This window comes from Lepidochelys kempii, chromosome 9 (genome assembly GCF_965140285.1).
Source record: "Lepidochelys kempii isolate rLepKem1 chromosome 9, rLepKem1.hap1, whole genome shotgun sequence".
Taxonomy (NCBI): Eukaryota; Metazoa; Chordata; order Testudines; family Cheloniidae; genus Lepidochelys; species Lepidochelys kempii.
Genome location: NC_136388.1, coordinates 88396400 through 88409985, shown reverse-complemented (window position 1 = coordinate 88409985; position 13586 = coordinate 88396400). Strand labels below are relative to the sequence as shown.

General features: G+C 41.3%; 1 protein-coding gene across 5 annotated transcripts in view; it reads left to right on the top strand.

The window, feature by feature from the left end:
- GRIA3 (glutamate ionotropic receptor AMPA type subunit 3) overlaps positions 1 to 13586 on the top strand; it is a 223961-nt gene that overhangs the window by 113878 nt on the left and 96497 nt on the right. For all 5 annotated transcript variants that reach the window (XM_073361295.2, XM_073361293.2, XM_073361296.2 and 2 more), the window contains exons 6-8: positions 789 to 950; positions 6248 to 6415; positions 12080 to 12184. In XM_073361295.2, coding sequence (XP_073217396.2) covers positions 789 to 950; positions 6248 to 6415; positions 12080 to 12184 — 435 coding nt within the window. The remainder of the gene's footprint in view (positions 1 to 788; positions 951 to 6247; positions 6416 to 12079; positions 12185 to 13586) is intronic.

The window sequence follows — 13586 nt, the reverse complement described above, 5'->3', positions numbered from 1 at the left end:
GCCCCAACTTTCTCCACCTCTTTTGGTGTGGTTTGCACCTTAAGGGTGTTAATAGTGGCTGACTCTTCAGCAGAAGCATCAAGGAGGCTCCTTGCACCCCATCTCCCCTTTACCCCCAACCTTTAACACATGCACAAGGTGCAAGAACCAGCTATAGCAACCTGCATGGAACTTGGAGGGAGGAGTACAGGTTGCAGAAGGAAAGAGTTTGGAAGAGGCACTGAGAAGCTATTGGGAATGCACGTAGCTAGAATGCTACCTGCAGATGCAGCATCTCTGTAAATAGTTCTCTTAAGGAAGAGGTAGTTTAGTTTTACAATCATGGAATCCTTTCACATTATTATCCAGCATGCAGTATATGAAATACCAGTTATCATCTGATGCTACATATTTTAACAAAAGAGTCTGAGTAATTCATTAATCCATATACCAATCAGTCCTCTTCTTCTGAGCTTTATGTGTAATATTGTGTACCCTTTTTGATGTGTTTTGGATCACATGGAAACTTTGCCACACTGGAACAAGCCAGTGTTCCATCACAAAGGTCTGGAATCCATGTGTTTCCAAATTCCATTTTATTCCAGTACTACCATCTACTGCTGCAAGAGATTGTCCCCTAGACAGGGTATCTTCTACTAGCGGCAGGGAACTTTCATCAGTTTCTTTTGTGCTAAACTAGCCAAAGATTAAAAAATAGCATCTTATCAGAATGTTTGTCTTTAAAACTGAGCCAAGTTGCAGACACTTCGTATGACACTGATTCTTGTTTTCTGCACATATTCTTCCAGGGTTTTACAGATATTATGCTGGAGAGAGTAATGCATGGAGGCGCCAATGTTACTGGATTTCAGATTGTTAACAATGAAAACCCAATGGTTCAACAGTTTCTACAACGCTGGATTAGACTGGATGAAAGGGAATTCCCTGAAGCCAAGAACTCTCCATTAAAGGTAAAATTTTGTTGACAGTGATGGAAGCCTTTTGCATTGTGTTCAGCAAAAATCAGATTCATTTTTAAATATATACGTGTATGGATTTTCTCTGCTCAGAATGAGTCAGAACACTCACTGCCAGACAAAAAGAGAGAGAGATTGTTAGCTGGAAACATGAAATAAACACATAATGGTGGACTCTGAGGCAAAGAGCCCCATCCTGCAGTCATTCCACATGTAACACTGCCACTGACCTCTGTTAGAGAGGACTGAAAAATATCCCTTTATTGTATGGAAGTATAGATTTGGGTCCAAACTACGTAGCACTGGGCAATTCCAGCTGCAGAATGATGTAGGATTGGACTCACGATGGGGCCACCATGAACCCCTCCCAATATTCCCATTAGGGAATGGAGCCCCAATAACTCCATACAGCCAATTGCCCTTATAAGGAAATACACTGTTATGCATGCTAGGCTATTAGACGTCTACGAACCATTTTCTTTGTATGTTTTTACCTGCTGTGTTGAGGCACATAATATAAACATGAACATGATTGTACATAAATATATCTATGCACAGGCTGAGGTGGGTAGGAGCCTGTTTTTACATTGTCTACACACTTATCTTCAATTATGTCTCACCCAGTGAGAGGTGTTTCTCCTCAGGAACGAACATTTGCAATGAGCATTTGCCATGTCTTTTTTATTTTCCTTTCGCCTTATGTAAAGGACTGTTTAACATCCCGTCTTTACTGATGGTTGACTCCTCAAGCAAGCGCACAACTTGTGTGATGCTGTTAACTTGACGCCATTTGTGTTTAAGATGCCTTAGTTGTTGCTATTGCTCTACTGTGGAATCTCATACACAAGTGATCTTAATAGCTGCCCAGGTATCTTCTACAACAAAATCCTTCTTCATGGTTGTCAGAAGAACTCAATAACACCATTTCTTCCAATTCTTCATTGTGCAGCTAATGTTTGTCTTGGCAAAGTATCTACAAACAACAGTCAGTAAAGAACCACATGCCACGAACTGACAGTGCTGTCACAGATCAGAGAGTTCTTACAGATGCAATGCAGGCTACCCACTGAACGCATGGTTATTTAGCACCTAGTCAAACCAGCAGCAGTGCAAGTAGAATCCATTTCTTACCCCTACCGGGGGTCACCAGCTAAGGGGGGGCACATGACTTCCTCATATCGCCCTCCATGTGACTCCTCGCCCGCAGCCTGGGGCCCCCACGCTCTCCCCATCCCCGCCCCATGAGCCATCCCACATTACCTGAGGGGGGGCTCTGTCCTCCTCCTGCTGCGCCAGAGACTTCGGAACCACAGCGGGGAAAGGAGCAGAACGTGGTCAGTCCCACCCCAGCAGCTCCTCAAGCATGGCTCCACCATTCCCAGCCCCGCCCCCGGCCCTTCCACACAGCTGCGCCTCCTCTGCCGGAGGACAGGGCTGGGAGGGATGGGGTTGGGGGCGGTACAGCTGCCCGAGGGGCTGCCAGCTCCTCCTGTGTCTTCACGGTACGCCGTACCGGCTATAAATATCTTGCTGGTACGGCATACCAGACCGTACCGCCGTACTTGCACTGCTGCGTATCAGTTGATTTTGGGATACAAAGCCAGTCAAAACCAAAGGTAGACTTCCAGCTGAGCACTGCATTGTTAGTGAGCATAAAAGGTACAGGAGACGCAGCTTGCTATTGCACGTGTCTGGATAAGCGGGGTGTCTTCAGTTTAACAACTTGTGTCCATAGCTAGATGGGGTGATATTGCACCCTGTTGAATAAGGTCTAGTAGAGCATGAGGGGTAGTAAAAAGCATTATAGTTCCTCTAAGGTATATTTGCTACTGGGTTGTTGACTACCCAGTGCCACTTGGATGTGAAGTGCAATCTGCTTCATGATGACTTGGAACCATAGCCATGGTAGTTTTGGCTGTCAAAGAATCGGAATGATTCCCCCTTTACCACAGACCTGCTGGGGCACATTACGGTTTTCACCCTTTTTACCGATGTATCAGGAAACCTCCATCCACTATTTCCCCCCCTAAACATGTACGGCACTTCTGGACACATCACCGATTGATCCCCTTCGTTCTCCATGTTACCATGTCCCTTCAGCAGGCCTGGCAGAGTTGTCTAGGTGGGGTAAGCTGGAGAAAGCCCCATACAGATTCCTGGGGGGTTCCAGGACATAGCTATACAGCATGTCTTACATGTGCTAAAACTCACCCTCGTCTAATGGACTAAAAAGGGTATTGCTAGTAACAGAATCACAACCTGTTAATACCCCTCCCTGATTTTCTCTGTCTCTTCGTTTTCTTCCCCATCTGTAAAATGGAGGTGATGATATTGACTTACCTCCCCAGCAGAGGGTTTTGTTAGGGTTCATCAGTCAATGTTTGAAATCATAAAGGGCTAAACGAAGTACTTAGTATTATCATCATGCTCTTCCTTTCTCCCTTTCTCTTCCTCTTCTCCCTCCTCTTCCAATGGTTAGGCCTCCTCTACTGTGCCTACTGACATAGGTGAAAGGGGGAACTCCTCCAGTTCCAGAAGAGTCAGTGGGTGACAGACGAGGATGGTCCCACCAGTACTTATTCAGTGCAATGTAGCACAATTGGACCAACAGAGGAGGCCTCAAAGTCTGTCACTTCAAAGCAAATCTCCTTGGGGGAAGCTCATCCCCACACCTATACTAACCTTATAGGAGGGATGCTAAATCTGTCTACCAGCCATCTCATAGCTGAAGCTGTTCTTCTGTCTTCTCCTTAATTTTTACAAGGAAAGAAATTTCTTATTCCTTTACTGCATTTTATATTAATGAAATGGACACTTCTTCCCTAAGAAACCTAATGATCTCTGCTGTTTTACCAGCTCCATCTAACCATTTCATTCCAAGCTGACACCAAACTACTCGAAGATACACCCCAACGACAGGATTTCGCCTATCATGAAGGGCCCCTGCATGCCTCTATCTGACACAGACACACTACCACTGAAGAGTCCATGGGGGGTAGCTAGCCAGTGTCCCATAAAACAGGGCTAACCCTGATGTCCCCTATTAATTACAGAGCCAGGAGCACCTGTCACTTTAGAGGAGCTTACTGGAAGATACAGGAGTAAAGGGAAGTATCATACTAGTCTTAAAGCTCAGAAATTTATGATGTTACCCTAGGCATATTTTAATCCAGTCAAAAGCAATTTACATTGGGGAAAAAGTTATTCTCTATCCTTTAAAAATAATCTTAGATGGCAAAACACAGAGATTGCATTACCTTTGTACAAATGTACTGCTCATTATAGAAACTTACACAGTATTCATCAATCAGTCAAAAAGCATACTTAAAAAATGGATGTACAATATTTTTGATTAGGGAATAAAATTACCTAGAGATTAAAGCCCTGATGTTTAATTTATTCTGTATTTTATCAGCCTTTCCCTTCTCTCCCTCTCTGTCTTTTCTTTTTCTTTGCCTGCTCATGCATTTGTAAGTAGAATTCGAATAAAGCAGAAAATTAGATAGCTCTTTTGGCATAACTTGGAAGGGACTGCATTTGGGTTACCGGCAATTGATCCAGTCTACTGAAAAAAATTATCACCATGCAGGCTTTATGTAGTGTTAGATTGGAAAGCTATTACAAGATTTTTTTCATGCAAGAATAAATATCTTTTTAAAATATCTGAATTCTGTGTTGTTATGTGGAAAGTGTTGTGTAATATTTGTTAATGTATGAGAGAGAGCGAGAGCACTGCAATGCCAGAACCACAGGAAAAAAAGGTAAGGTAGACAAGGATTGAAATAAGCAGCTGCATCCAGCTAATCACAGCTGTAAAGATGATCTCACCATGAAAAGGGCAAGGCAGTCAAGTGTTTATAAATAGGACCATAATTTAAAACTTGGGAAGAATGGCTGGCACAAAAAAACTTTTCCCTGGCACTAGTTGTGCTTTTTTTTTTTTAATCAGGTGTGTTTCTCTGGATCTGCAGGCATAAACGCACACACCCCTTGCAGTTTTGTAAACGTTACCATATGTTTTACATGGTTATTATCAAAATGGGCAGCCTCCCACCATAAGAGCAAAAACATTTTTCAATGTAGTGGCCACCTGGGGTTTTATTCTCCCCTACAGGATAGAAGTAACTGCCATTGAAGTCAATAGGATTTACTCATGTCCTGTAGGAGAGCAGCTAAAAATGCTATTGAAATCCAAGATTCCATCCTTCCAACTAGTGCATGGGTAGTGTTTGTTTGTTTTCACACCTATGTAAGTCAAATGGGATGCAAGGGGGTCTAAATGATCACGCCGTAAGTAAGGTTTGCTAAGTACCAGGAGACAGGTGAGCATTCCGGAATGTGCATACATGCACTAGATTCTTTTTGGAAGTCAAATATTTCTCACTCATTTACATACAAATACTCTAGAGATAGGATGGGATCTAATGATGCAGCAGCGTCAAAATGAGGTCCTACAGATGTTTGCAAGATTCGATTTTTCAAGATTACAGTGGAACTCTATATACAGCATTTAAATGTAATGCTGATCCTGTGCACACAAGGTAGTCTAAATCCTATGCTCATCAGGAGTGCTTAGCCAGAAATTAATAGCTCGGTGTCCAGAGGTTGGGCCAGTCTCTAGCGAAGTACAGTTTTCATATGAATCAATGGATATGAAAAAATACAGACACGTCTCGTAAAGACATTTGTTGCTTATGAATTGGGCATGATATCAGATTTATAACCTAAGTAATGATTGTAGTTTTGTACAATATAAGGAAGTAGTGAGGGTGAGGTTGTTTTGGGGCTGGGTTTTTTGGTAAGAAAAGTAAACCAATTTGTGGCTGGTCATGGATCCTAGCTAACCAGAAACATGGGCCAGACAGAAACAATTAATGTTAATTTTAAATTACTCCTAGCTCTTTGAGTTGGTTAGCTCATTTTAAAAAAAAATCCAAGCAAAACTCAAATACGAGTTGTAAGTTGCAGTTGGTTACAACATGGCCTAGCATTGCATTATAGGTCTTCTTCATCAACCTGCTTTAGATAGGCAGCTCTCCAATTAAATCTAGTCAGTATGTTACAGAACTATAAACTATTTTTCTATATACTGTAGAAAATCATAACATTTTAAATTTCTTACTTGAAATATATGTAATTGTTAAATAACATGTGACATATGGGGGGGGGGGCAGTGAAATTGTTGCTGCTCTAAAAACATTTTAATGGGGGAGAAATAATTGACCTTTATAAACCTGAGGCAATTTCCAGAGTGCAGTTTGTCACAATTATTTTATTTGCATCAATTTTAGTATACTTCTGCCCTGACCCATGATGCAATACTAGTCATAGCAGAGGCTTTCCGCTACCTCCGAAGACAGCGTGTTGATGTTTCCAGGAGAGGTAGTGCTGGAGACTGCCTAGCAAACCCTGCAGTGCCCTGGAGCCAAGGAATCGATATAGAAAGAGCACTGAAAATGGTAAGGGCAAACGTACCTAACCTATTGAACAGGAGTATCGCATTTTTACAACATATGTCTTTAAAACAACAACAAAGGCTGAGTATCTCCTGAGCACCATTTTTCAAGGGACAATGAAGGAAGCAACTTTCAAAAGCTACCTGTAAATCTGCATGGGCAGCTTTGCAACAAATGCACTTGTAAGGACTCTGTCCATGCCAAATGGAGCAGAACTCACATCCTTCTACTCCATAAGCACAAGGCCTTGGTGCTGAAGCTAACAATTACTATCCTGTACCTAGGCCAGTAAATAGGGTAATGACAAACACGAGAGTGGTCCGACATCCCATCCAATTAAGGGCCATGGTGACATATTCAGTGTGTTACACACGTGCCCTCTTCCCCAGGGCCAAAAATTTGTCTTCTAGAATTCAGTGTTCATAGGAATTAAAACGCGACAACTGGGCATCAACTGTAATAGCTAGCCAATGTGACACAGTGCCCACTGTACTGTATACTAGCATCTCTGCAAATGGTGGTGTTAAAAGCTTTGCGAACATATTCTGAGGCTAGGATATAGGCTGACCTATTTTGAGGTCAAAAATGTGGCCCAAAATAAAACAGAACTGGGTGAACAGTTTATCCTCAGGCGGTGTATTGTAAACCACATGTATAGTATGAGCATATGTACCTGTGTATGTTTATCTATATATCACACCAGTCAAAAACCAGCTTCTGTTTTTTTCCTAAAAGTTGCACAAACAGTATGATCGACTATGTTAACAGATTGCAGGATTTCTGCATCAGCCTGAACCTTAGCCCTGCATTTTGCCTCACACCTGCTCTCTGAACCCTAACATAACCCTATTTCCAACTTGATAACTGCCTGTTTGGCCAATCCATAGTGCTAACCATTAGTTAGTGCATCAGATCTAGTATTGATCAAATCCCTGTGGTTTTGTTTGTCTTTCTTTCCCTTTTGTATTGAACTGATTTGGGGGCATAGAAGTGAATGAAAACCTACCAGATACATAGGATCTGATTTTGCTCAGACTTGGACCAGTAGAAATCAGGAATAACTGCACTGGTTTCAATGAAGTTACACTGATGTAAGACTGAAGTGAGTAAGATTGGAATTAAGGCCGCATGATATAAAAAGGACCCCTAGATTAATCTTCATTCACTTGGCTTAATTATTGCTTTTTCAAATTTGCCAAATTGGAAGCATCAGATCAAAAGGGTAATTCCCTCTCTCATAGAATGAGAGACATGGTTCAGTCTCTCCCTGTCAGAACACTTCTTATATCACTGAGTCAGTTCCCTAACAAATGCCCTAACTGTAGGTTCATTAATGTAGCATTACACACTTTTGAAGATAAGTTAATTAATTTCAACCTTCATAACAGTTAAAAGATTTGTAGTGTCAGTTAGAACTTAATTAGAAGTGATACCTAAACCCTTCAAAAGAGATCCCAAAGTGCTTACATCCACAGGGCTCGAATGGGAATACAAACAGTGCAACAAGACACACCCTGCTTGAAAGAAGTAAAAATATCCAAATGTTGGTTGGTAAAAGATTCATAAGATACAGAGCCAATTTCATGATTGAGGCAGGCACAGGATATTGAATTACATCAGGGTGATTTCAGCCCATTATATTTAAACATTCTAACATAAGTTGAAGAGGTTTATCCGTCTATCTCAACAGCCCCACTCAGTACCCACTCAGTGCAAGATCATCACACATCCCTGATTCCTACCAGAACCCACACCGTGAAATATGTTCTTTTTCCTGTTTAGATGGTGATCTTGTACCTTTGCTTCAGGAAGTTATGACTTCCAATTAATAATATTTTCTACCTACATCAGCCATGGAACACCTGAAAAAAAAAAAGAATATTCAGTACAAGAAATCGGCAAACAACCAATGCAAGCGTCCTACAAATAACTGATCTAAGCATTAAACATTAAAGGAACTGGCACATGAAATTGCAAGCCCAACAGCAAGGATTTCTAATGAATCCGTAAACTTGGAGTTCATACCCTATGACTGGAGAATTGCTCATAGAGTACCTATTTTTAAGAAAGGGTTGGGGGGGGGAAGTGATCTGGGAAACTACAGGCCCAATAGTTTGATCTCAATTGTATGCAAGGTCTTGGAACAAATTTTGAAAGAGAAAGTGGTTAAGGCATAGAGGTAAAAGGTAATTGGGAGAAAATACAACATGGTTTTACAAAATGCAGATCGTGCCAGACCAACTGGATCTCTTTCTTTGTGAAGATAACTGATTTTTTTAGACAAAGTGCAGTAGATCTAATCTATCTGGATTTCAATAAAGCACAGTTCCACATGAGAAATTATTAGTTAAATTGTAGAAGATGGGGATTAAGATGAGAAGTGAAGGGTGGATAAGAAACTGGTTAAAGGGGAGACTACAATGGGTCATATTAAAAAGTGAAATGTCAGGCTGGAGGGAGGTTACTTGTGGAGTTCCTCAGGGACTGGTCTTGGTACCAATCTTATTTAACATTCAAAAAGTGGGAGTGTGCTAAAAAAATTTGCAGATGACAAAAAGTTGGATGGTATTGCCAATACAGAGGAGGACCGGAATATCATAGAAGATCTGAATAACCTTGAAAACTGCAGTAATAGAAAAGGGATGAAATTGAATAGTGCAAAATGCAATGTCATCAGTTGGAAGCAACAGACGAGGAGAAAGACCTGGATGTTTTAATCACAGGATGACTATGAGCTGCCAATGTGATGCAGCCATAAAAAGGCTAATGCAATCCTAGAATGCATCAGGCAAGGTGTATCCAGTAGAAATAAGGAAGTGTTATTGCCATTATACAAGGTCCTGGTGAGACCTCATCTGGAATACTGTGTGCAATTCTGATCTCTCATGTTTAAGACAGATGAATTCAGACTGGGACAGATGCAAAGAAGGGCTAATAGGATGATCGGAGGAATGGAAAACCTACCATACGAGAGGAGACTCAAGGAGCTTGGCTTGTTTAGCCTAAGCAAACAAAGGCTGAGAGGATATATGATTGCTTTATATAAATACACAAGAGGGACAAATACCAGAGAGGAAGAGCAGTTAAGTGCCAATATGGACACAAGAACAAATGGCTATAAACTGGCCATCAACAAGTTTAGGCTTCAAATTAAATGAAGCTTTCCAACCATCAGAGGAGTGAAGTTCTGGAACAGCCTCCCAAGGGGAGCAGTGGGGGCAAAAAACCCTAACTGGTTTCAAGACTGAGCTTGATGAATTTATGGAGACACTGCGTATGATAACGTTTGGCCCATCTGCAACTGCTAGTAGCAAAAGTCCCCAGTGGCTGGAGATGGAACACTAGATGGGGAGGGCTCTGAGTTAGTACAGAGAATTCTTTCCCAGGGGTCTGGCTGGTAGGTCTTGCCAACAAGCTCAGGGTTCAACCAATCACAGTATTTGGGGTTAGGAAGGAATGGCCCGCCACGTCAAATTGGCAGAGACGCCGGGGGGTTTTCACCTTCCTCTGCAGCATGGGGCATGGGTCTTTTGTTGGTATAAACTAGAATAAATAGTGGATTCTCTGTAACTGTAAGTCTTTAAATCATGAATTCAGTAACTCAGCCGGACGTTACAGGTCTATTACAGGAGAGGTGAGGTTCTGCTGCCTGCGATGTGCAGGAGGTCAAACTAGATGACCTCAGTAGTCCCATCCGGCCTTAAAGTTTAGGTGTTATAAATAATCACTTCATTTGTGATTGCCTCCACATTCCTCTGATCACAGAAGCACCCAGCTTTCTTGTTTCTCCTTCTCCTACCTATAACAAGGCCTGATCCTGCAAAGTGCTGGGCACCCTCCATTCCCATATAAGTAAAAAAACCAACAAACAAAATCTGAAGTTAGTGGGGATCAAGTGCACAGTAGCTACTCTGATTACCTTCCCTCCAGACATATTGTTCTACAAACACAGACCATAGCTTCTTGCTACTGAGAAAGTGACACCAGAGCCTATTTAATCCTTATGGATTAGATGTATCCTCAGCAGATGGATTATCAACATTTTGAGCAAACATAAACCTTAATGTTTTCCTAAACTTGAAATGGATTTACTCTGGCCCTGATTCAGGAAAGAACATAGAACACTGAGAATGGCCATACTGGGTCGGACCAATGGCCCATCTAGCCGAGTTTATGGTCTTCTGACAGTGGCCAGTACCAGATACTTTAGAAGGAATGAACAGAACAGGGTAGTTATTGCGTAATCCATCCTCTGTCATTCAGTCCCATCTTCTGGTAGTGAGAGGTTTAAGGTCACCCAAAGCATGGGATTGCATTCCCTGACTATCTTGGCTAATAGCCATTGATTGACCTATCCTCCATGACTTTAAGCACATGACATTAACTTTAAGCACATGCTTAAGTCCCATTTAAACCAATGGAATTAGCATATGCCTGAAGTTAAACTCATGCTGAATAGGCCTGGATGGGTGAATCAGGGCTTCTATAGTTTCTATGTTTGCAATAAAAGTTCAATAAAGTTTGGAATCATAATGAGTTGAGCTGAACCTAAGAAAGTCAAGGATCTTCTTCCAGTCCAATCAAATTACTCTAACATTGACTCACATCCACTACAGACACATAATTTACACTCTTTATACATCACCTCTGAATTTGGCCCACCGAATAAATCTGGGGCAAAGGGATTTTACTGTATTATGTGATCCATCCCTGTGCATCATGACAAGATCGATCGCATCATCTCAAAACCATCCTTGGCAGATCAGTGACCAGCTTTGAACATCTCGAGTGACTATGATTCCACAGCCTCCTTAGCAGATTGTTCTATCATCCAACTCTTATTACCGCTATAAAATTTTTCTAAAATTTAACATAAATTATCCCTACTGAAGTTTCTGACAGTTACCTCTACTGTCTTAGCTTGTCAGGATTGATAAGTGATGAATTGAAGTATCTCCTCCTTTAATACTAGGGGAACAAGAAAGATTTTTTTTTCCTTTGAAACAAAGTACTTCATACTTCCTTCAAAATTATTACTGTGAGTAAGTAATGGTAACAACTTACATTTATATAACATCATCCATCTAGACAAAGCTCAATCTCTTTACAAGGTATAGACATAATTCTGCCACTCTTCCTCTAATGAGGCTGGAGTCTGATACCTTCAATCATATTGACTTCATCAGGTCTAAATTGTGGAATAAGGTGCTACTCCGTGTAAGAATATCAGGATCTGGCCCTGCAGTATGTATCACTTGCACCCTAATTGTGAGGGTTTATGTGGCACTTCAGTGGTATATGCACCCTGTGTTGGCCCATTGAAAAGGAGTGAATTTCACCAAGTGTGAATAAACATGGCAGAATTGGACCTTGTATATAATATATATGCAGGATTCACTCAGCACTGAAATACAGCCTTCCTTGCAATGGAAGGTGGCAGCTCTGCATCAGCTTATAGGCAGTGAAGAATAATAATGTTTACAGCTGAAACTGGGAGAGCTGGGGAATTTTAGGTAGACAGAATGCAAATGTCCCTATTGGACGCTGGACAGGGCACAGGTATTAATGGAAATGCTCACAGAGGTAGTAAATTCCTTCAGGACATAAAAGAGGGGGGGAAATAGAAATAATGTTCTATGTAACTGTTTTACTATTTCCCTGTTTAAGGTACAAGTCCAAGGAATGACTGGAAATATCCAGTTTGACACCTATGGACGCAGAACAAATTACACAATTGATGTGTATGAAACGAAAGCTACTGGATCACGGAAGGTAAGTTCTCAAAATATATATTCTCCTTGGGCTTCTTAAAAAATATGTATCACCGCAAAGTCATGAAAACAAGCAATGTCATACAACTGTTGTGAAGACATAAAACCTGATAAATCCCCTTCCTACTACATTTATCTCTCCTCTTCCCTAATTCTTTAGTTATGAAATTTTATAGGAATGTAGTTCCATTCTGCCCTTGTTATTCTGAATCTCTCCCCCCCCTCCCCCCCCCCCGGCCCTTGAATCCCTTCACTCCTTGAATACCTTCCTACAACAAATGCCTTGGCTTCACATCTGAAGTACCTACCCTGCCACATCTCAACTCTGATTTCCTCCTACAATGGTGTCCTGAGACCCTTTGCCCAGTCCTCTCTCCTAAATTCCTTTTCATCTCCTCCTTCCTCTCCATTATAGGCCTCAGAGCAATAAAGAATTTGGAACACATATATTTTAAAAACCTCTTAAAAACAGTGTAAAACAGCATTTGCTTTTTAATCGGGATGTTCAAAGGACGATTATCTCATGTCCTAAGATAAAATATTCAGAAGTGCCTAAGTGAATTAGTAGCCTATGTCCCATTTTCAAAAGTGTCTGGGGGCCAGATTTACAAAAATATTTAGGTGCCTAAAGATGCAAATAGGTGCCTAGTGGAATTTTCAAAAGGGCCTAAGCAGGTTAAGTGCCTAAATCCCATTGATTTCAATTAGAATTAGGCACCTAACATTAAAAATTCCAGTAGGAGCCTATTTGCATCTTCAGGCACCTACATACCTTTGAAAATCTGACTCTGATGCACTTAGGCCTTGAATCTCATTGCAAGTCAATGGGGCTTATGCACCTAAATCATTTAGGCACTTTTGAAAATTGTACCCTTACTCTAGAAATGGATGCTTCTGTATAACAAGAATCCCAGCTCCTCAGCCTGTGTATGTAACCCTAGAGCTACATGACATCAGGTCTTGAACCTTGTCACTGAACCAAAACTAAATATTGCCCCTCCAGGACATAGGAGCTGTGTTATTTTTATCCCCTGCCTTTACCTGACCTACACTTGTAGCAGCTTATATTTTTGTTTTGTTTTGTTTGAAAAGGGTGGGTTTACTTTAAATAGTAGGTTTCAGAGGAACAGCCGTGTTAGTCTGTATTCGCAAAAAGAAAAGGAGTACTTGTGGCACCTTAGAGACTAACCAATTTATTTGAGCATGAGCTTTCGTGAGCTACAGCTCACTTCATCAGATGTTTACCGTGGAAACTGCAGCAGACTTTATATACACACAGAAATCATGAAACAATACCTCCTCCCACCCCACTGTCCTGCTGGTAATAGCTTATCTAAAGTGATCAACAGGTGGGCCATTTCCAGCACAAATCCAGGTTTTCTCACCCTCCACCCCCCCACACA